Consider the following 25,204-nt stretch of genomic DNA (forward strand, 5'->3'; position numbering starts at 1 on the left):
AGCTGACGTTTCGGGCCTAGACCCTTCTTCAGAAATGGGGCAGCTTTCCTGCTCCTCTGATGCTGCTTGGCCTGCTGTGTTCATCCAGCTCTACACCTTGTTATCTAAAAAAAGGGTAGAAGTTGGGTTCCGTAGAAGTTAAGGCAAAATTATTTACACTGGGAAAGGAGGATATGGTAGCGATCTAAAACAAATTTTATGTTCATCTTCTTAGACACAAAAACCCCCTGAAATTGTGGGGTACAAAAGGTCCAATGAGAGTAAAGAACATAATGTAACTACACTAGCAAACAAAAATGAATTAGGCTAAAAGTCAGCAAATCTTGACCAGTTGACCTACATTCTAAGGTTCTAAATGAGTTAGCTGCAGGGACAGTATATACGCTAATGGTGACTTTCCCAAATTATTGAGGTTCTGGAATAGTCCCAGTGAAATAGAATGTAGCAAATGTAACACTATTCAAGAAAGAAGAGAAGGAGAAAGAGGAATAGTAGGTGATTTAGCATGACATTGGTTGTCAGGAATATGAAGGAACTCATTACTATGGAAGCAGACATGATATTTTGCTTAATCTTATGATTTTCTGAGTTAATCTGATATTATTGAAGAGAGATTGTGTTTGATAGATCCATACATTTTTGTGATGTAACTAGCAGAGTAGATAAAAAGGGACCCAATGTGAGTTATATATTTGAATTTTGGGAAAGATATCTGATAAGATGCCAAATGAAAAGTCATTGCACAAGGTAAGAGTTAGTTCATAGGGTCGCAAGGATCGATGTTGAGAGTCTCCATTATTTGCATTATGTATCAGTGACTTGGATTAAGGGACTGGCATAATGTACCCAAGTATGCTGACTGTACAAAGTTAGGTGGGGAATTAAGCTGTGAGGAGAATATGTAGAGTCTGTTGTTATGACCAGACACCCCTCAAAATATATTAAGAAGGTAGTAGACCATAATTGTTTCTTATTTTAAAGGTAAAAGTGAGGTGCTGTGTTCCACATGCAATTCAATTGGTCAAACTACTCGACGTTAAGCAAAACACAATTTATTCCAACACTTTAGTTAAAATACAGCAAAAGATAGAGGAACTTGGAATAACTTAACTCTATTGAAAAACTTAACAGAATAATAGATTATTTTATACTAAACAGTAACTGTTCCAATATCGTGACATCTTGTACATACACCCTTGGCAAAAGGTAAATTCAGAAAACAGAATTGTCTCACCTGCACTCCAGCAGCCCAGGAGGAAAAAAATCCAGAGAAACCTCAGAGAAAGAGTGTAGCAGCTGAGAGAGATTCATTGCCTTCCAATCCAACTGAGGCCCCAGCAACAACTACTGTTGAGAAGACTAAAAATTCTGGTCCTGTGAGAGCTCAACCCCACCCATTCAGGCTGTTTCTATTGTTCCAACTTTTAAAAAAAAAAATCAAGGCCTCACAAGCTGTTTACTCAAGTGGTTTTGGTAGACCGCTTGTCACTTCTGCCTTAAAACTGCTCTTCAAAAAAACACCAGGACAAAATAACCTCTTAAAACCACAGCATCATCACACTGTAAAGAAATATAGACAGATTAATGAGTACGGTAAAATACAAGGTTATTGGTAAGAATTTTTAGAAAAAGGTATTTTTAAAACATGAGTGACTATTTAAACATTGGTTTGCAGGTAAACTTGGGTTACAGTTAATGCAAGTACAGCAAGTAATTACACAAATTACATGATACTGTTTATTGCAAAGGGATTGAAGTACAAGAGGAAGAAAATGTGCCTGCAATTGTAGATAGCTTCGGTAAAATATTTTTCTTTGCCTGTACCTGATGAAAAGTACAGTTGGCATAGAGAAAAGTAATAAAGATTCACTAGATCAGTCCTGGGAAGAGAGATTTGTCCTGCGTGGAGAGGTTTTGATCAAATGGGTCTTTACTCTTGAGTTTAAAAGAATGAGGGGTGATCTCATTGAACCACATGAGATTGTGAAGGCAACATAGATAGAGCCTAAGACATTGACCCAGGTGTCAGGAGAATCTAGAACTAGGACTCATGGTCTCAGGATAATCTATTGATCACTTAACACTTAAGAGGAATTTGTTCATTCAGACTTGTGAACCTTTGGAATTAATTGGCCCAGAGTCTGTGGATGCTACATCTTTGATTATATTCAGGGATTGATGTTGGTAAATGTTTGCACTGTAAAGAAATCAAAGAATATTAGGATTGGCTAGAAAAGTGAAATAGAGAATGAAAGCTAGTCCTCGTCTTAATTATGGAGTAGACTCGAGGGACCTAATGCCTACTCCTCCTCCTATTTTACCTAATGTTTTCATCTTTATGTAAGTGACTTCAGGTGTCTGCGTGGAATATAGTATGGATAGAATCAATTTGCAACTGTGAAAGGATGACTGATGATATAATTAACACAAATACATGTTTTTTTTTGTTTTGTAAATTGATTGATAATCTTCCACTCCAAGTCAATTTAGATTCCCATTGCTGAATGGGACAAAAGTAAGCTTTGTGTTTCATTTTAACTGGCAACTGATGAGAGCCAAGTATTTAGGTTATTTGCTTTAGTGTCACTGACAGTAGGAATATTGCCTAGCTGTTAGCATGCTGGCATTCTCTCCTACACTCCATATCGCAACAAGGTTTGTTTGCTGGCCTGATGGTAGTGGTAGAGTGGGGAGTATGCTGGTTGTGAGGTTATGGATTGTGGTTGAATACAATTCTGCTGTAGTAGCTCATGTATATAACCAGTTTTGAGCTGCTAGGTCTTTTCTTCTGTGTGAAGACTGAACTTCATCTCCATAAGGACTTTGCAGTTGTCATTGCCACCAGTGCTGCCTCAGATACAATTGTACAAGTCAATTAGTAAGAACAAAGTCAACTAACTTTATCCCTCCTGTCAGTTCTCTCATCAATTGCTACAGGCCTAGTTCAGCACTTACATCTTTTGGGGCTTGGTCAATAGTGCTGCTACCAAGCCACTCTTCATTATGGACATTGAAGAGTATATTCTGTGATTTTCATTTTAGAGGAGCACTAATTTATTATCTGAGGGAAAATTGAAATGGCCGTCAGTAGAGATTTTGCTTATCAGTATTTTACCTGATGCCATGAGTGACCCTGGAGTCTGGAATCAATGTCAAGGACTCTCTGGGCCAATCCCTCCTGACTGCCTACTACAGGGTCGCCCTGCGTATTCTGTATGTGTTGAAGGTGGGTAGGACATAGCCAGGAATGGCAATGAGAAGTCTGAAAAGTAGCATTTAGTGAGCATTACAATGTCAATCTGAGGGACATTTCCCCCAAATTTTAGCTCATGTTCCTAGATGTTATTAAGAATTGACTGTTCAGTTGTGCCTTTATCATGACAGATGCCACGTGGTGTATTGGGTATTATTCTTGTTCAACTTTTCTGTCATGGATTGATAAAATTAAATGCATTCCTGATCCTACCTGAGGGCAGTTGAAAGTTACTGTCTTTACAATGGGTCTTCAATCACATGTACTATAGCAGATTTCCTTGGCCTGGAAGTCATTAGAGAATTGGATGGATGTCTTTTGTGATATTAATGTGGACTTCAGAAGCATGATTAAAATTCTGGTATTTTGATCATTAATATTCCAGATTTAATAGTTAGGTTTAAATTTCCACAGCTTCCATGCTGAGATGTGAACTTATGTCTGGAGCTTTAGTTTGCTTTACTAGTTCAATAACGTTACCACTCTGCAACTGTACCTCCAATTAGCAGGTATTTAGACAAGATGAGCAGAGTGAGAGAATTCTTGATTTTTTTTTATATGCTTCTTCTTCTTCAGAGGGAAAATCAAGCGCATTGCTTTCCAATTCACGCCATACAGCTGGGTGAAGTTTGAGTGGAAACCAGCCTCAAATCTTCGTAGGTGGCTGGCAGTTTGTGGAATTATTTTCATGGTAAGAAATAAGACAATATGTATTGTAAGTTAATTGACCATTCATTTAAAATGTAACTTTGCAATGCTTCACAATTCGAGTTTTTAAAGCACATTTGAGAGATTAAAAGTAGGAATGGTTTAATGTCGCATTCATTGCTGCAAATTTCATGAATTGTAGTCACAACAAGGTACCTTTTCCCCCTCCCAGTTACTTTGTTTGCCTTATCCCGTGGAGAATGGATAATGTGTGGTCACGAGGAGCTGGGAAATGGCTAACTGACCAGGTTCACCAGTTAATTGGCTGATAATTGACTAGATAAAATATGTGGTCCTTGCTGCAGTGATGTGGTTATGGTCAATGTTGTCTTCCCAGGCAACAAAATATTGTCCTCACTCCAACTGTTAAATCTGACGTGAAACACTTCACAAATACAGAGGTGCTGGTTTGAATCCTCCTTTTGATTTATTTCTGTTAGCCAGCGTCAAACTTGGCTTTTGGATGTACATTTTTTCTTAAACTTTGTAATCTATTGTATTACCCCTTCAGGATAATTATTAAAAAGCATGCAGCATTTATCATCTTAGCATTAGAAGAAAAAAATGGTTTATTTTCATGTGTCATTGTTCTCTTTTTGAAGTACTGTTGACTATTTAGGTATGTTTGTTGCTCGGTTCTTCAGTTATAGTCCCAGCAGCTGAGCAGCCCTATCTGTGTTTTGCAGTTTTTGCTTGCGGAATTAAATACGTTTTACTTGAAGTTTGTCCTCTGGATGCCCCCTGAACACTACCTGGTCTTACTACGTCTGGTTTTCTTTGTGCATGTAGGAGGTGTAGCAATGCGTGAGATTTATGACTTCATGGATGACTTGTAAGTACCTGTTGGAAATGAAAGCCCACTGAGCAATAATCTCATTAGTTTCAATCAGACAAGTAGCAAACTAAAACCATAGACCTTTACTGTCCTGTGAAAGTCCCTGTCGTGATGTTGTTTTCAGACTATTTTGACTTTAAAACATGCTGTGTACTATTTGATAGAAATCTCTTTCTCTCCGCTATTGATTTACCAATTTTTCACATGACATGTAAGGCTTACAATGCCCCTTATTTGTAGTATTTGAGAAAAGAACTGGATGTTGCTCATGGCAGTCAGTAATCCACAGAGCAAATTGCAAATATCCATGGCATCAAACCGATCCTAAAGATTTCTCAGCAGTCATCCCATACGTATGTGACACTGTGGATTACTAAATTTCTTTAAAACTTCACAACTGACTCTGATTCTTCACTTTTGACAACCTGGATTCAGAATCTCCCTCAAATACCAATTGATTATGGACAACCCCAAACACTGCTCATATTCTAGTGGTCTATTTTCTTTCCCTGGATTCTTAAAAACTGCTCTTGAGCACTTCTCATGGGCACAATTTCAGCTTTTCACAAGTAGCTAAACTGGCTTACTAGCACCAAACAATTACTACTTGTGGACTTTCAATCCCACTCTCTGCTGAACTACTAATTGTGCTTTAGCTTCTTTCAAGGCTGTTGCAGCACCTAGGTTTTTCATGAGCCCCCATTGCACAAAGCTATTCAACTGCTCTAGGACTTGCTTGGGCCCCAACTAACAGAACCTATGTAGTTCAGTTGCCTTTAGCAGCACAGCTAACAGGAACCTTGCCCAAATGGAGTTTAATTCTTCTCTTCCTCACTCTGTTATCTTTCTCTCTCTCGCTCTCTCTTTCCTCTCTCCTGCCCCTTCACTGTGTTGCTGGAATGGCTCTTTATTTACCCCTGAACTGTTTTCAGTGATCTATCGAAAGCTTTGTCATTAATCCTGCCTCAATTGCTAGGCAGAATTGCATGTAACTAATATTTTGGAACAGACAAATGTAGGAAGCCCTTCAAATTCTCTGTACCACTGGATGTTACAGTGTTCACTGCATGCTGGCTCCTGTAGCACAAATCAATACATCAAAAAGGGGATTCATCACAATGAAGAGAACATTGCTTGTTGTCTTTTGGGAGTTAATTTGTAAATATACTTGTTCCTAAAAGTCAGAGAAACTTAATAAGTGTAGCTGAGTACGCTGACTAGAAGGAATGGAACAGTTGCTTGTCGCTTGGTTAATGTGTAATTGTGTTTAAAGTCATACTGTTTAGGATTGTTTTGCATTAATGCCGGTGAGCTATCCAGACACAAAATCAGGTACAGAGTTGCAAAATTTGTAATAATGGTGTTTGGCAGTTCATTGCAGTACCTCACCCAATTGGTGCCATGTTGGTATCACGTCTCCCCCTGAAACTTGCAGCTTCTCCTGGTGCTGCCCCATTGGTAGAGATCTGCAGCAGAGACTTTTCCTGCTAGAACCCCTGCCTGTCCACACCTCCTAACAGCATTCCTCCCAAAGGTGAGGACCCTCTTGAACATGATGGAGCCACCCATCTCAGAGTACAGGGCTCAGCAGCACCCCTCTGTTCTGCCCTGCTGGACTGGATAGGTATCCTCCCACTTGAGCTGTGGGTCACCGGCAGAACTGTGCTTGGACTTACAACTGTCACCCCAAATCTAAGGCAGTGGCCAGGAGGAGCAACCTCACAGAGTAGTGGCCTGAGCAGACAACAGAGGTAGCACCAGCCAGCAAGAAGGGGGTGAGAAGAAATGAGCAATGGAAGGATTAGGAGTGGGCCAAAGTAGCCTCGTCCCTGAGGGTGAAATACTTTACACACTTGAGGAAAGAACTGAGTGCTATTCTGCACAGAAAATAATGGTTAAATGCATATACCTTTGAGTTGTTTCCAGTGAAATTGTGTGTCCAGGTTTTATTTTGTAGGTAAATGTGATGACAGCTGTTACATAGAACATAGAACATTACAGCGCAGTACAGGCACTTCAGCCCTCGATGTTGCGCCGACCTGTGAAACCATTCTGAAGCCCATCTAACCTAAACTATTCCATTATCATCCATATGTTTATCCAATGACCATTTAAATGCCCTTAAAGTTGGCGAGTCTACTACTTTTGCAGGCAGGGCATTCCACGCCCTTACTACTCTCTGAGTAAAGAACCTACCTCTGACATCTGTCCTATATCTATCACCCATCAATTTAAAGCTATGTCCCCTCGTGCTAGCCACCACCATCCGAGGAAAAAGGCTCCCACTGTCCACCCTATTTAATCCTCTGATCATCTTGTATGTCTCTATTAAGTCACCTCGTAACCTTCTCATCTCTAACGAAAACAGCCTCAAGTCCCTTAGCCTTTCCTCATAAGACCTTCCCTCCATACCAGGCAACATCCTGGTAAATCTCCTCTGCACCCTTTCCAATGCTTCCACATCCTTCCTATAATGCGGCGACCAGAACTGTACGCAATACTCCAAGTGCGGCCACACCAGAGTTTTGTACAGCTGCAACATGACCTCATGGCTCCGAAACTCAATCCCTCTACCAATAAAACCTAACACACCGTACGCCTTCTTAACAACCCTATCAACCTGGGTGGCAACTTTCAGGGATCTATGCACATGGACACCGAGATCTCTCTGCTCATCCACACTACCAAGAATCTTACCATTAGCCCAGTACTCTGTATTCCTGTTACTCCTTCCAAAGTGAATCACCTCACACTTTTCCACATTAAACTCCATTTGCCACCTCTCAGCCCAGCTCTGCAGCTTATCTGTGTCCCTCTGTAACCTGCAACATCCTTCCGCACTATCCACAATTCCACCGACTTTGGTGTCATCCGCAAATTTACTAACCCATCCTTCTACGCCCTCATCCAGGTCATTTATAAAAATGACAAACAGCAGTGGCCCCAAAACAGATCCTTGAGGTACACCACTAGTAACTGAACTCCAGGATGAACATTTCCCATCAACCACCACCCTCTGTCTTCTTACAGCTAGCCAATTTCTGATCCAAACCGCTAAATCACCCTCAATCCCATGCCTCCGTATTTTCTGCAATAGCCTACCATGGGGAACCTTATCAAACGCTTTACTGAAATCCATATACACCACATCAACCGCTTTACCCTCATCCACCTGTTTGGTCACCTTCTCAAAGAACTCAATAAGGTTTGTGAGGCACGACCTACCCTTCACAAAATCGTGTTGACTATCCCTAATCAAGTTATTCCTTTCTAGATGATTATAAATCCTATCTCTTATAATCCTTTCCAACACTTTACCCACAACCGAAGTAAGGCTCACTGGTCTATAATTACCAGGGTTGTCTCTACTCCCCTTCTTGAACAAGGGGACAACATTTGCTAGTCTCAGTGACTGATTTATGAAGTAAATGAATCGTCATTGTTTCTAAACTGAGCAAAGTATAAGCTTCAGTCAAATTGCCATCTTTGTGAATGTTTTTGATAACGGTTCTTCTTTTTTCACTGCAGGAAATTCCATAAAAAGCTTGGCCAGCAGGCTTGGTTGGTAGCTGCAATCACGGTGACAGAATTCCTAATTGTGCTGAAGTATGACCCTTATACACTTACACTACCGATTCCTTTTTACGTCATCCAGTGTTGGATCCTTGGATTTATACTGGTCCTGACATGGACAATATGGCGTTTCTTTATACGGTAAGTCTTATCTCGTGAATTTTTGTTTTACAATTTGAGGTACATAGTGTGATCAATAATTTCCTTGTCCATTAAAGTTTTAAATAACAATTAACTTAAAACATTACTTAAGCGTCCATTACAGTTTTCCTAGAACTTCTGATGTTGCAGTAGTCTCAAGTTCCAGACATACTTTTCAGTCGTGCAAAATGTAGTGGTATTTTCTGTATTCAGTGCTGTTGAGATTTAGATCTGCCAAACTTATACAAGCATTATGTAGCATCTGATTCTTCTGCTGTGATTTTTATTTTAATTGATAGTGCTGTAGGACATTAACTAAGTATATTTTTCTTTTCAAAATGTTAAAGGAATTTTAAAATGGTACATATTCATAATCTCCATCATGATAGCTAAGTTTTTTATTTGTATTTAATAGGATCAAAACCTTAAAACAAACTTCAAACACCATTTAACCCTATTCTTGTTTACTAAACTAACTTAACTTGGTTCTTGAAGCATTTTCTCTTTGGTCCATTTTCTCCTGTCTGAAAGATGATGATTCTCGGTTCAACTTTTGAATAGAAATCCTCAATTGCCTTGTTGAAATGACGATTTGTCAGAAAGCCAAATGAGAAAGCTATGAGTCTCTAAGGCTACTTAAGTTGATTGGAAACCATGTAGCGAAGCCCAGTCCTTTTCTCTCCTGTGTGACTGAATCTCAATTAGAAAAATAAACCTTGTGTAATTTTTCTATTTAGTTTAGTATTGAGGCCAATTTTAGTATTCCAGTTGCTGGTTTTGGCTGAGGCAAGCTATCATAAAAACAAGGTAGCGACCGAACCTAGGACCTCTATCACTGTGTGGTGAAGTACATGACACGGAGTTGTCAGAGGAGATTTTAGTCTTTTTTAATAAATATTATAAGCAAAAATAATTGTGCCCTTCAGATATGTAATACATATATTTGTACTAATATTCTGTAGTGCTTTTAAACTTATTTGACACAAAATGCTGAATTTGTGCTTCAGTTTCATTAACTTCTTAAAAGGGTATTCCACCTATTTGGCTGTATAAGATATGTAGATGGAATCAAATATGTGGCAGCACCTCAAAAAAACTTTAATTTAACCATTTTGAAAGCTCCCAAAATAGAGTCTTTAGACTTAAGATTATATCCAATCGTGTTCTTATGATCTCCGTAAGTGGCATCATAGAAATAAAATGCCAGAGTTCGTAAACATAGCTGCCAGTTTTGAACTACTAGAATGCCAAAATGGGATTTAAATTAAATTAGATACGTTTGTAGGCAGATATGAAAACAGAAAAATTTTTGAACCAGTGTTTGTAACATTGTTTTCCAGTATCCTTGCATCAACCTGTTTGCCACTGAAATTCTCATCCATGCAGTTCCTGCTCTCTGACCCAATTTCTGTAGTGATTTCCTGACCAACCTCCCATGCTCTACTTTCTGCAAGCTTACCCATCTGTCAATGTCAATGTCAATGTCAATATATTTCAAAAAATACATTAGCAAATAAAATTTGGCCCTGAATCATGAGATGTTAGAATGGGTGACCAAAAAGCTGGTCAAACAGATGGTTTTTAAAGGAACCTTTTGAGAGAGTTAAAGAGTTTTAGGAAGAAAATTATGGAAATTAACGTCCAGACCCCAACAATGGAGCAATTAAAATTTGGGATGTGCAAGTGACCAGAATGGAGAGTCACAGAACGCTTGGAGGATTGTAAAGCAAGAGGATGTTACAGAAATAGGGAGGGGCAAAGGTCCAAATAAATTTGAAAACAAGAAGGAGAATTTTAAAATGCCGACATTACTGGATCTGAAGCAAATATAGGTCAGTGAGCACTGGAATGACTGGTGAACGGGACTTGATACAGGTTAAGATTTTGGCAGCAGAGTTTGAGATGAGTTTGAGTTTACAAAATGAGAGACCGGTCAAGAGAGCATTGGAATAGCAGAGTCTAGAGGGAATCAGGGTATACATGAGGGTTTCAGCTACAGATGAGTTGAGAAGAGGTGGAAATGGGTGAGACTATTCAGGAAGTGATTTTCATGTTAGAAGGGATGTGTGTTCAGAAACACGTGTCACGGTCAGATAGGAAACCAAATGGTCTGGATCAGCCTCAGACAATGACATGGTTTAAGGACTGAAATGTGATGAAAACAATGGTTTTCCCAATAAGTAGTTGGAGGAATTCTATCCAAGATTAAACTTTGGACGTACAGTACATCAGAGAATAGACGATTAAGTAAGACAATGATGCATCATCATCATGTATTGTATTTTCAGATGATGTTGTAAAGTGATGAAATGATCAGAGTGGACTCCCAGTGTGATGCTGTGGGAATCAAGTGACTAATACTTCTGCCCAGTCGCCCATACCACCCAAAAATAACTTCTCTATGCTTAAATTCTTTCATGACTTCATCTCTATCACTCTTCCCTCTGAACGTTGTGCGCCTTAGTCTCTCTTGTGTCCTTCCCAGTTCTTTTTCTCTATTACTGGCAGAGTTGCCTTTAATCATTTGGCTCCATACTGTGCCATCGCCGAGCCAAGTCTTTTTTCAACTCTCCAGTTTCCTGTCTCTCCTTCACACATCACTTTGGCCAGTATTCCTAATCTTACGTCTCTTGACTTAGCATCTGTTTCTGTAAACTGCCGTGGGTTTTTTTCAATGTGAAAGGCACAATATTTTAGAAAGTTGCTTCTCTTACTGTGGCAACAAAGTAGCTGCAGGTCATATCTTGAATATAATCAATATCTCATAATAATGCTGAGTTTAGTGCTAGCCTTCCCTCAGTCAAAATAATGAAATATCTAGGAAATCAGGGGATGATGACTTTCAAGGGATGCAGACAAGAAACATGTTTGCAAAATTTTGTAAATATTGTGAAGGGTAGGTTATCCACTGCAATGAAGCAACCTCAAGATTATTTTCTAGAATTGTACCAGGAATGAGAACCCTCAGTTTTATGGGGACACTGGAGAAGCTGGAATTATTTTCCATGGAGCATAGAAGGTTAAGAGGAGATCATAAGAAATAGGAACAGGAGTAAGCTGTTTGACCCCTTGAGCCTACACCACCTTTCAATAGGATCATGGCAGATCCAGCATTTCTCATATCCACTTTCCTGACCTTTTCGCATTACCTTTGATTTGCTTACTGATCAAGAATCTCTTTCTCAAATATAGACAAAGACTGTGCCTCACAAATAGTTCCAAAGACTCAACTCAGAGGAAGTTCCTCCTCATCTCAGTCTTAAATTGGCACACCTTAATTTGGAGGCATATAACCTCTGGTCCTAGACTCTCCCAATAGGGGATCATCCTCTCAGCATTTACCTTGTCAAGGCTCTTAAGAATCCTAAATGCTTCAATGAGATCACCTCTCATTCTTCTGAACTCCAATGAGTAGAGTCTGAACCTGTTTAGCATTTGCTCACAGGACAATTCCCTCATACTGGTGAAAATCCTAGTGAACCTTCTCTGAGGAGCCTCCAAGGAAATGATATCTTTGCTTAAATAAAGGAACTAAAACTGCTCACAGCACTCCAAAAGTGGTCTCACCAACACTTTGTACAGTTGCAGTAAGGCTTCTTTACTGTTGTAATCCAACCCCCTTGAAATAAGGGCCAACATTCCATTAGCATTCCTGATTACCTGCTGCGTCTATGAGCTAGCTTTGTGTTTTGTCTGCAAGATTTCCCCAGTCTCTTTCTGCAGTTTTTCTCAGTTTAAGTAATATCCTGTTCCTTTGTTCTCCCTTCCAAAATGGACAATTTTGCATTTTCCCACATTATACTCCACTTGCCAACCTTTTGCCCACTTATCTAATGCAGCAATCTCTATCCTTCTCACAACCTGCCTTTCCACTTATTTTGGTGATGTCTATAAATTTGGCTACTTCCTTCTTCCTACTTTCACTTCCTTCCTTCAAGCCATTAATATATATGTTGTAAACAGTTCCGGTCCTAGCACCGGTACGTGTGGAAATCCACTGGAAATGGGTCACCAAATTGAAAAGATACCCTTATTCTCATTTGCTGTTTCCTGCCTACGAGCTAATTCTCTATCCATTCCAATACATCTGCAGTACCATGGGTTCTTATCTTATGAACTAACCTTTTGTGAAGTAGTCTAGAAGCCATTGGTTTGTCTACCTTATTCCGAATGCTTTGTGCATTAAGATACAAAGCCTTTAAGTTGTTCTATTGTAGAGTTTCCCTACACCTTATGGTTCCTTGGTACATTATGACATTCACATTCTGTCCCTTTCTTTTATTTTCTGGAAACAATCAACCCCGCCACAAACCTGCTATCCTACCTCCTCCTTTAGCTTTGATTTTATGATTTTCCATGCAGCTGAACCTACCCTACCATTCATCTGACTATACTATCCCCCAATTACAGCTACATTTCTCTTTCCTGTTCCCTTCTTGAATGGTTGCCTATACCACAGTGCTGTGGTTAGTTTGCTTCTTCTACCCACAGCCTGCTCTCATCCACAAAGGGAGCGAGAATCTCAAACCTGTTAGATAAGGGCTGAGGCTCCTTCAACACTACCCACAGGATCCCTCTACCTGCCTCGCTCATAGTGACTTCCTTTTGTCCCCAACAACTGACTAAATTTGTGATAATTAATCTAAGGGATGTGGCTGCCTCCTGAAATACAGTGTCCAGGTAACTCTTCCGTTCACTGATATGTCGCAATGTTCAAAGCTCAGACTCCAGCTCATCAATTCTGAGCTGGAGTTCCTCAAGCAACCAACAGTTGCTACAGATGTGGTCAGTATGTGGTCCCACATCACTCAGGTACAACACATTACCTGGTCCTGCATCTGTTTTATTTACTTGGTTCTTAATTTGATTCATTTAAAAAAAAATGTTCTTACTGGTCTTTTATTTAGTAATCTGGAAATATTTTCCTGTTTACCTTCAATCTGAATTGACCTATAACAGTCAAATTTGCAGCAATTACCAATCAATGAATTTAGTTTTCCTGTGATATCACTCTCTATTTTGTGCTGGGCCTCAGAATCTGGGTTTCGCTTTATCCTCTTAGAAAGGCCTTAAAAAATATAGACCACAAAAAACACCTCTTCCCCTCTGCACCAAATTCCCACACTGCTTCCAAAATCCCCAAACTGTATATTCACTCAGGCTGTGACCTCTCCTTTCTGAATGTGCGAAGCTTACAGATCATGCCCGTTCAACAGATCCTCTCTTAAATAAAGCTGATGTGAGCTCCAATAGTTAAGCTTCATTAGTAATCAATACCTATTAAGGTCCTAGTCAGGCTCTGGTGATTGACAAGGAGATTTTAAGGAGGTTCTCAGAATTGAAGGTGTGCACAGGGAGAACCTGGCAAAAGGAGCTAATATCCAGAGGACACACATTTAAGATAACAAGGGGCAATGGAAAGGTACAAAGCATTTATACAGCAATTTGTTTTTGTCTTGAACACATGGCCAGTAAGGATATTGGAAGTAGATTCAGCAATTATCAAAAGAGAATTGATGAAACAGTTGAATGGAAAAAAATGTAGGTAAGTAGGAGAAATCAAACATCAACACCTGGAGTTTGGTCCTCTGTCATTGGATTATTGTGTGGTTAATGAATGTAATTGTTCTTTAAAGAGCTTGCGGCTTCAGAAGAATCAGTTTCCATTCTTGACCCAAGTGGATAGTTATTATTTCCCTAACCATAACTCACTCACTTGCTGACAGAATTAAATCACTTGTCGCATAAATTGACTCGTGAATGATTTGTATCTTGTGAATGCAGGGACTTTTAATTGCTTTTTAATCCTGGCAGTCTGTTAAATTGAAATAGATTTGTTTACTGATTCCAATACTGGGGCAGGCCTGATTTTCAGGGTAGAGATTACAATTGCGTAAAAGCCTCTGTAAAAGTTTACATTTCTTGGATGATAAACATTTAGGAGTTCAGCAGTTTGGAGTTGATCTTTGAAACTAATAAGTATTTTAACACTTTGGATCAGATGTTGAACCATCAATGATCTTATGAGAGTAATTAAGTATTCTGGTTTGATTTGATTTTATTTGATTTATTGTAGTCTCGTATATCCAAGAACAGTGAAAAGCTTTGTTTGTGAGCAGTACAGGCAGATCATAGTAAGCAATGACGTACAGATCGTAGGGTGCTTAGACAGAGTGAGGCATACAGGTTACACCACACAGGAGGTGCACGAAGCAAGTTTGACATTAACAAGATTAACATTGCAGGTATTGTCCTATAATGCGATAGTTGCGTTCTTGTGTAACCTTGCGCCATAGAAAATCGTGTTATAGGGAAATTGCTATACCTGTACAGCAGAAAGTTTGCGTTATCCAAACAGTGTCCACTATTCATCAATTGCATTATAGCCAATTCGCATAACGAAGCACATGTTATAGCAGAATTACCTGCATTTGAAGTTAGAGAGTCCATTTGACAGTCTAATAACGGCAGGGATTTTACAATTTTTGAACCTGTTAGTGCATGTGTTCAAGTTCCTGTATCTTCTGCTTGATGGAAGAGGTTGTAGGAGAGCATTACCAGAGTGGGAGGGATCTTTGATGTTGGCAACCTTTTCGCAGCAGCAAGAAGTGTAATCGGAGTCCATGGATGGGAGGTTGGCTTGAGTGATGGTCTGGGCTGTGCACACCACCTTCTGTAGTTTCTTATGGTCCTAGGCAGAGCAGTTGCCGTACCAGGCTGTTATGCACCTGGATAGTCTGATTTCTGTGGTGCATCTGTAAAAGTTGGCGAGGACCCTAATGGACATCCCAAATTTCTTAAACTGCCTGAGGAAGAAGAGGCATTGTTGTACTGCGTTGACCATTGCATGTAAGGGTTTACCCATACTGAGGTGTATTAATGCAGATAGATATTTTCAGACAAATCCCGTCTTTGGCATCTAAGCCAGCTGAAGACACAATCAAAATTACGTTTTTCATTTGTGATGTCACTATTTGGTAGTGTGCTCAAATGAGGTTGGATGAGTTCTTTAGAAGCATAAAACACAGTCCTTTTGTCATGTTAATAAAAATTCACCTTCCTCCTACATGCAGGTGACTTTAAGCTTCAGTTAGTTTGGGTGTTTGGAGGGAAAGAAGTAAATAAGATAGGAATGGGAGGAGTATTGTATCACAAAGTTATAAGTAAATAGCAGACCAGTGACCTTTGGCTAGTCAAAACTTAAATTTAGTCTATAGCTAATGCCAATTAAGACAGTCAGTCTTTATTTATGCTGTTAAAATGTTTCCTTTGTAACTGCTGTTTGTCACGTCGTTGCTGTGTCACCGAGTGTCTTCCTAACTGTGGTGCAATGTGGTATGATCAGTCTCTTGAATATATTCTTTCATTCTTCTAAATATTTCTGATTGAAGTTTGAGTATGGTGTTATCTCAAAATATGTGAAGTGTTTCAAACAGATTTATATTGTGCCCAGTAAGTAAAGAATAAATTTACCTGCTGCAAACAACTTAATCTTCTGAGTTGAACAGTGTAAATGGAGCCCCACCTTGCGCTGCAGTCTCTTTGATGCATGGAAACTTGCAAACTATTTTGAAAGCTAATGATCTGAATCATTTTGCTGATTGTTTGCTCTCTTGCATGAGACCATGGTGTTGTGCCTCGTTTACTGTGCAACCTGGGTTTAGCTCCATTTGATTGATTCTTTTTCCCCTGTTTTTAGTGAGATGTGCACATTCAGTCAGGTAGGTTGTCTGACCTTTCTTATTTCAGCTCTTTTCTCCTTTCACTTCATCTTTCCTTCCCCCCACATGAAATATTCCACCACCCACCCCCAACCAAAATATTCATTTTTTTGTATTCCTTATTGAAGGAAATTTGCACGGAACTGTGTGCTCAGTCTCTATCGATTTCCATCTGTTGTGTTATAGATGTAGCAGTGCATGTCTTATGACATTATATCGAATGTTGTTACATTTTCATTTTCATAAATGTAGTGACATCTTTACCCTTACTGTTCAGATGTGAACTTTAGAAATCTGGAGTAAAATCCAGATTTGAATGAGATTTGAGTTGGAGAATACTCATACATAATCTAGGGGCTATGTAGAGGACATCTGATAAACTGATATCTCCTCTTCCCTGACCCCTATTCATAACTTCAAGTGAGCTGCCTCTTTGTAGCCATATATTTCAGTTAATGGGGTAGAAGATGTACCTGTAAAATAACTGGTAGGTTTGCAAGTATGTGGATTCTCATCTGTTAAATGAAAAAGAATTCTTCAATGCAATGTATTCAGGAATTTTTTACTTTTGTAAAAGACCATCACTTTCTGGGTAATTTTTGTTCTTTGGCAGTCACAGAAGTAAGAATTTTAGCATTTTCCCTCATCTACTAGTGCAGTTTTCATGTATATTTGAAGTTGGTAGTTGCTAATATTTACTTCTCATTACTTGGCAATTACTTGTCCATCCCAGTCTAGCACCGGCACCTCTACATCACACTTGGCAATGTGACAGTTTTTAAAATGACATCGGATTCAATCCAGCCTGCAATTTCTTCTTTGGTTTTACTCCATAAACAGCAAGTTACAGTCAGCTATGTCAGATGGGAAAAAGACTTGAATTTCAGGACAGGCTTGCCACAACCATTAGATGTCTCATAGTGCTTCTACAGCTAATAGTTTTGAAATATAGCCTCTGCTGTAAAGTAAACCAAACAGCTGACTGATGGTAGGCAAGATTGTGCTTTGTTCTTCCTCCTTTTCAATCTATTTTCAAATGTTGAATTCAATCACAAAGGACTTTGATAAAAGGGGGTTTTATGAAACTTTCATTTTTGATTTGTGTTTGTTCTACTGCAACATGACCAAAATAGATCAAATGAAACTCAGTATGAGGGCGTTTTCTGTGTTGTGTTGCCAGTATGTTTTTGGTTCAGGTTAGTTTAAGATTCTAAGTGAATTCTTTTCCATTTTGTTTCTATTTGTCTGTGAACATGGGCTGAGTTAGTGATGTTTCACTTCACTTATTTGATGGGGGAGTAAGAACTTTTACTCTTCATCATGAGGCATAAGTGAAAACTGCTTGTTTGTATTACAAATGTAATTGATAGAGTTGCCTTCTATTCAAGTTTTTAGTCTCCAGAGTTAATTGACTCTTAACCATTTTGGAGGTACTATTCCACTCAACAGTTTGAAGTGATGTTTATTGTGTTAGAAACTCCAGTATATGTGATTGCTTGAAAGTATATTCAGATTTCTTGGGTGTAGTAGTGCAGAAAATATTTCCATGAAATTCTACGCCAGAACAGCAGTGTGCTTTATATTGCAGTGTGCTCTATGTAGCACTCAAGGGAACTTTATGCAGGAATGATTTTTGGAGTTCTCACTTTGGTGGCCAGATTGGGTTGATTCCAATGACATTTTTAAGCAGATCTGTAAATGCCCATCAGGCCAGTTACCTACTGATCTTTTGTAGAAGAAAGACCTTCAGGAGAGCTTGCATGATGAGGGTAACTGACTTTGCACTGGCAGTAACCTTTGTGTTCTCTCGATGATCTACATTTTGTGTATTTCTTTGGCTCACCAATCCCAGGATATTCATTGCATTGTTGAAGTAAGGTACCTCACTGACTGAGGTTAATATTGCACGGTAAGCACACTTCATAAATTAAACTTTTGTTATGATTGCAAACTTTTTTTAAGAAGAAGCTAATCATTTACCTGGAGTCAGAACTGTGCAAGTGCTTTCCAGTCTGCAAAATTTGCTAACAAAACAATAAATTCTTGAACTGAGCCCATGTGGACTTAACAATTAGACTTTGTGACTTTAACATAAGTGTTCTGCTTTGGCAGCAACATAGGACATTGTATATAACATTGCGTGATACTCTTGCCTTTGTGCAGAATCATTCAACTGCCATAGTCAATGCCACACAAGACTCACTAGAATGAAAATGAATTGTAGTCTGAAATAGCCAACATTAGCCCTGAATCCTTGCATGACAAACAGTTAAGACTGTAATTGGAAAAGGTCCTGGGGTAGAGTTTAAGATCACATGACCTGAATATGCTAGGAGGCATTCATCCCATTAAGTTTCTAGTATGCAGTCATGATAGATTCTTTGATGGGGGAGACAAGCGTTGGATATGAATACTCAAAACTCCCCATTCAACTGTGGAAGGATAAAACTCTATCTACTTAGTAGCTTTCACAAATATCTTCTTACAGCAAGGGGACTATTAAGGAGTGTTCTGCAAGAAGCAGATTAAGGAACAATCTGTAAATAAAAACTAACCAAAAGCTGTCTTATTGCTGGAAAAACCCAACCGCTTACTAACATTCTTCAGGGGAAGAAACATGCTATTGTGTCTGGACCCATATGAAACTCTATTTCCAAGTGACATGATTCATTCCTAACTGTCCTTCAGTTTTGAGCGCACATAAAGCCACTAGAAGGTGCATCACTAACATCAGAGAGCAACAAGGGATGGCAACAAATGTCCATCTGGCCACTCCCCCACGATGCATTTTTAAAAGAAAATTTGATATTTCCGTCCCCCCATGTAGTAGTCACTTCCATTCTGATTTCACACAGCTTTTTAAGCTGAAATCAGTCTGTCTCAAGGTAATTTTAATGACTAAACCACAGAAGGCACCTTGGACATGAGGGTGGAAATAGGAGAATAATATGCTAATAAGATTAAATAAAGAAAGCTTTGTAGAAGCTTTCATATCTGTGGATATGTTAATCTGTTTCTATGTTGTGTAAATTTATTTACTGATAGTATTCAGTCTAGTTGGAAGTAAATGGAAAACTTTTACTGGAGGGAAATGGTACCATTAGTGCTGCTGTGCTGGTATGGCTTGTCACATCTATATCTTTAAAGGTTGCAGTTCCTTGGAATCAGCTTCATGCTCTTCTTCCTCCATGGGGAATGATTATACAGTTGTGTCAGTCAATTCTGGCTCAGAGTCAATTGACAGTGAATATGATTCATAGTTAGGAGTCATAGAGTCAAACAGCATGAAACAGACCCTTCGGTCCAACTAGTCCATGCCAACTATGTTCCCAAACTAAACTAGTCCCACTTGCCTGTGCTTGGCCCATATCCCTCCAAAACTTTCCTTTTTATGAACTTATCAAAATGTCTTTTAAATGTTGTAACTGTACCTGCATCCACTACTTTCTCTGGCAGTTCATTCCACACATGAACCACCCTCTGTGTTTAAAAAAAAGTTTCCCCTCATGTTCTTTTTAAGTCTTTCTCCACTCACCTTAAAAATACACCCCCTAGTTTTGAACTCCCCCACCCTAGGGAAAAGACCCTTGTCATTTGTCTTATATAGGCCCCTCATGATTTTATAAACATCTATAAGGTCACCCCTCAATCTTTGAATTTACTAAGAGGAAGCATTTCCCTTCCAAACTGGGGGCCCTAGCAGCCCGACTAAAATAGGTAAATTTTAAATAGTTGTATTTTAATAAGAATTGTTCTAATTCAGAAACAAATACGGAATGTTTTAATACCTAACATACACAATTGCATACCTTCTTTTGATGCTCTGCATATGTAGCTGACTTTGTGCTGTTATCAGATTTGTACTGTAACACTGAAGCTGAATACAATGCAATTAAAATGCAATTCCCATTTAAATAGGTGGTCGATCATTGGTATGGTCTGTGACTGAGGGCCAGGCTAACGTTGAGTGGACAGGAGTTTTAATCCCACCATGGCAGCTGGTGTAATTTAAAATCCAATTTGTAAATCTGGAATATAAATTTAGTCTTATGGCAATTGACAATATCTGTCATTAAAAATCTGTTCTCTAAGGTCCTTCACAGCAATTTGCTTCACTTCTAACCATCCTCTAAAATAGCCAAGTATGCATCTTTATTCCAAGAGAGATGGCCAACAGATGAAAAAAACAATTGTGTTGCATACCTTGGTGGTCTTATCATAACAAAAAAAGTTTGATGTGTGAAAACTTAAGAAATTTGAAGTAGCTGAGGTGGTTTGTAGCGTGATTTTGGGAGGTTTAATGAGTTGTAGCCTGATCTTTGTAGTAGAGGTTCTGGACTAGAAAGAGCTGAAACTGTTTTTAAGTTGTCACAGTTTTTAAACGTCATTGCCTATATAGTAGTTTTAACATAGTTCTTTTTCCCCCTAACAGGAACATCACATTGCGATGGAAGGAAACAAGACTGCAAAAGCAGGAAAGCATGAGTGAAAAAAGAAAAATGGGCAATGGGAGTACAAGTCTCTTTATAAAAAGCAAATATAACAGTAATGATGTCAGACAAAGGAAATGTTGAAAGCTACAAAGTGAAAAGACTGACTACTATGCACCGAGTCAATGCTTTGAGCACCAACTGCATTGCAAGAGCCTTGTTTCTTCATTGGGCTTACCGGTGCTGCTTCAGTTTTTGACTGAAGTATATATTTTAAAGCAATCTTAATAACATTCATTGGGTGTTTAGTTTATGTATAGACTTTGCAGCACTAACAAAATTATCATAATTTCATGAATTAAATCTTGCAATGTAATCTTGCAATTTGATCAAAGTTTCTGACGCCATTTGCCAACTTGTGGTTGTCTGGGTTGGTTCTAAACACCCAAAGTTTAAATAAGCTCTCAAACAGCATGCTAACATAGATTATGAACTAATTACTAACTTGGGAATCTCCTGCCAAGGATTTATCTTATTCCTTTAAGGGAATTTTGAAGTGGCTAGCACTGTTGAATCAAGGAGACCGTTCAGGCTTCAATGCCTCATATAGAAATGTAAAAGTGCAGAAAGAATTGGTGAATTGCCACTCTAAACGTGACTACTTTATTGTGCTTAGCAACTGGTGTAGTATTGAATGTTGCTGGTTACATCTAGTTGTAGAATTACACTGAAACACCAACCTTTTATTATTTTTGGTACAGGCATCTAGCCTCGAATCCATAAGTGTCATTTGGATACCTTGGCTGTATTAGCACTGCTGGTCAGTGTTTTGTTAGAAAAGTTCTTCCTTATAATACATACTACATTGAGAATTTTGGCAGTTTTTATTTTAGATCTGGAAAAAAGTTTTGCTTCATGAAATTACAATATTTGAATCCTTCAGCAATAGTGATCTTGGTTTTGAACTCTTAAAGCCATAAATAACTGTCAATTTTCACTCAGAAATAGGAAATCACTGTTTTTATACTTGGGGCTAATTTATAAAACAATAGTGTTACTTGAATTTTTTTTCTTGTATGCTTAATTATGCCAATTTTTAAGCTCGTAATTTTGACTTTGTCTGTTGGGTACAAGATAGGGTGAGTTTAGTTCTTTGAACAAAGCAAAAAAAATGTACAGTACTAAATGTTGAGATTTAAATAATTATATTGTAACTAGGATGCTATTCTGTGTTCAAAATATTGCTGTTTTTTGTCAATGTAAATCTTATTTGGTATTATAAGCTAAGATGCCTTGTAAGGGTAAAAAAAACTATATCATGAAGAAGTTTGGGGCATGTTTGTTTTTGAGCAGTGCTGTTGCGCTCAAGAGTCTGTGACCTGAGTACAGACAAGCTGCTGATGTTGTATGTTATAACCATGGTGATCCAGTTGATTCTGACATGAAAACAGAATAGGTCCCCAAATTTCACGAAGGATACCAAGGGTAATCACTCCAAAGCGCAATAGGAATTGATTATGTTTTCATGAAATTATGCATCCGGTTTAAACCACAACATCCAGATCATTTTGCCACAAGTGAGCACTTTGTGTAAAAATAATATCAGGGTGTTAGTTTGCTAAATTTTGTCTTGAACATTTTTCCTCCAAATAAATCTGATCCTAACATAGAGCATTATATTTCCCTCTTGGAAAGAATCTATCTCCTTTCAGTCTCTCCTGTCTTTCTTCTTCCACTACCTATACCTCAAGCACAACCTTATTTTAATGTTAGAAGCCATCTTTGCTCATCCCATGGCTGAAAAGTATTCTTGTCCTGAAGAATCGTCCACACCTTCGTAATGTAAAAACAAACTCTGTCCTTAATTGCTGTACTCTGCCTTGATGTAAGCTAAACTGCTTCTGGTCTGGTCATAGCAACTCTTCCCTCAACCCCAATTCAAGGCTGGAACTGTCCAACAAATTCCTAATAAGTAGCAGTGTGCTGCTGATAGAAATACTGCTGTAAGCTTAGCCTGTGAAGTATTTCCCTCCTTGTCATGCTGTAAGGTTAATTGCCATTAACGTATTGTTCACCACACCGTGCTGTCTAAATTAGCCTGTCTTTGAGGTACTGATCACCTCACTATGCTGTAAAGTTAGCCTTCTCCTGAGATGTTACACATTCCACCCTACTGCATAGTTCGCCTAGTTCACCTCACTGTGCTGTAAAGTTCGTCTATCCCTGAGGTATTGTATGCCTCACTGTGCTGTAAAGTTAGCCTGTCCCTGAGGTATTGTACACCTCACTGTGCTGTAAAGTTAGCCTGTCCTTGAGGTATTGTACACGTCACTGTACTGTAAAGTTAGCCTGTTCCTGAGGTATTACATATCTCACCCTGCTGTAAAGTTAGCCTGTCAGCGAGGTCTTATAACCTTGCCCCTCTGTACATTTAGCCTGTACCTGAGGTATTGTGTACCTCACTGCTGTAAAGTTAGCCTGTCCCCGAAGTACTGCACTCCACATTCTGCTATATAGTTATCCTGTTCCTGGGGTATTGTGCACCTCACTTTGCTGTAAGTTTAGCCTGTTGATGAGGCTATTTTGCTTTTATATTCATTGGAATGTGCTAGTAGAATCTGAATGTAACCAGCATCAGTTCCCAATTCTCAGGAAATCCACTTGTTTTGTTTTTCTAAGCTTTTGTGATTGTATTTTCATAATGGCTGATTTGTGAGTGAGCTTGGATTTACTATGTGCAGGAAATTTTAGATTACAGTCTGTTAACGTGATTTATGTTTACATTAACTCTGAGCGCTGAACATTTCTAATTGGAAAATCTGTTGGGTTTGGATGAATTACTAACAGTGCCCATTATCAACCTAGGTTTGAGAAATTTGCAAATTTACCTTCGTAGCAGTAAGTATATCTTGATGACTTCTAAGTGACCTCTGCGTCCTTCAAAGAGCTGATGTATTTCTGGAGGTTGGAATTTAAGGAAATCATTTTTATTGGGGTGGGGTGTGATTAGAAATAGTTGGGACCATTCTTTCAGATATATAGTGATAGAATGCTTGGAGATGGTTGAAATTGAGCGAGTTGTGAAGGGTGAAATAGGCTTAATTTACTTATTTGGGACTGAACATATGTTGTATTGAAGTTTTCTTGTTATTGAGAATAATAATTCATTCCAGAAGAGAGATATTCAGATTAGTGTTCAAAGTCAGAACACTTTGATTTTCTGTTATGTTAAAAAACATTAGGAATGCATTTAGAATGTGTTCTTGAGTGAGAAGAGACCAGTGTCCTGGAATCACTGGTTGTCAATTAGATATTTGCTTCAGCACAGTTTACTGAAATTATGGGTATTGGGTGGATAAAACACCCAGTGCAGTGCTTGCACGCTGTCTTTGTTCTGATCCTCTGGAACACTTCTGTCTCCAGTAACCAACAGATGTATGCAATTATGTACATTTATGTACAGTGCTATTATCAAAGGATTAACAACCTGCTCTGCCGAGCCATATTAGTAATTAAAGCAATACTGAACATAATGTGCATGCCAGGGGATTCAAACATTGCCAGGGGTTGGACAAAGTGCCTAAAGTTAGCCACTAGCCCTCTCTTCTTGGCAGTTAAAACATAACTTTCAATTCTACTAATGGTACGTGAATACATCTCAACCATTCACTAAACTTTACAATATGATAGATTGATTTGTATTGTAACTGTAAAAATCTTCTAAAGGATTTTATTTGAGGTGCAAGGAAAGAATCTTAGCCCTTGCTTTATTGTCATTGTTTATACAAATCTGTAACATCATTATTACCTAATATAATCTTTTGTAATGTGGATAATTTTATGATTTATTTTTGCATAGTGATGCTCATCTTGACCAGGCATGTTTTTGAGGAATTGATTGTGGCAATATGTTCTCAATAAACTGGAAAACACAAGATTGATATTGCTTCCATTCCAGCTAATGAAACAAGTAACTTTTATAAGAATCGCTATATACTTCTTAAAAATTTTTTTGGTTTCTTCCAGGTGTGTTCCAAATCTTTTATTTGCAGCCATATGTATTTTTGTTACAATTAACTACAGTTTTAATATCAGTACAACTATACACAGCATGTATGTTAGAGATGGATATACTGAATAACCTTGTGTGCAAGAGTTCATATTGGCTTTACTGCAAAATCATAGTGCTTGTTGCTAGTGGTTTTTTGATAAACCCAAACATGTATATATCACCGTGAAATGCAGAGTTTCCATTATGTGTATGCATTGCTGTTGGTGGCTGTATTGTAAAACCTTAGTGTGTAGCTCAGTGGCAGTACTTGCTCCACTAAATCATGGATTGAGGTTTCAAAGAATGCTTCCAGAGTTTTCAGCACATAATCTTAGACTAGAACTTATGTGCATTATTGAAGGAGACTACAGTGTCCAAGGTCCTGTCTTTATAGGATGAAATGTTACATTGAGCCCCAATCTGCTGTCTTGGGAGGGCATAAAAGTTCCCATAACATGTTTAGAATAAGGGCGGAGGCCATTTCCTAGTATT

General features: G+C 38.6%; 1 protein-coding gene across 1 annotated transcript in view; it reads left to right on the plus strand.

Annotated features, from left to right (window-relative positions):
* ptdss2 (phosphatidylserine synthase 2) overlaps positions 1 to 24,596 on the plus strand; it is a 79,695-nt gene extending 55,099 nt beyond the window's left edge. Inside the window, exons 9-12 of the mRNA XM_048607289.1 lie at positions 3,830 to 3,944; positions 4,648 to 4,793; positions 8,325 to 8,510; positions 20,664 to 24,596. Of these exons, the coding sequence (XP_048463246.1) occupies positions 3,830 to 3,944; positions 4,648 to 4,793; positions 8,325 to 8,510; positions 20,664 to 20,805 (589 nt within the window). The 3' untranslated portion in view covers positions 20,806 to 24,596. The remainder of the gene's footprint in view (positions 1 to 3,829; positions 3,945 to 4,647; positions 4,794 to 8,324; positions 8,511 to 20,663) is intronic.
* The last annotated feature ends 608 nt before the right edge of the window (positions 24,597 to 25,204 follow it).

Source organism: Rhincodon typus, chromosome 17 (genome assembly GCF_021869965.1).
Source record: "Rhincodon typus isolate 14 chromosome 17, sRhiTyp1.1, whole genome shotgun sequence".
In the NCBI taxonomy this organism is placed as follows: domain Eukaryota; kingdom Metazoa; phylum Chordata; class Chondrichthyes; order Orectolobiformes; family Rhincodontidae; genus Rhincodon; species Rhincodon typus.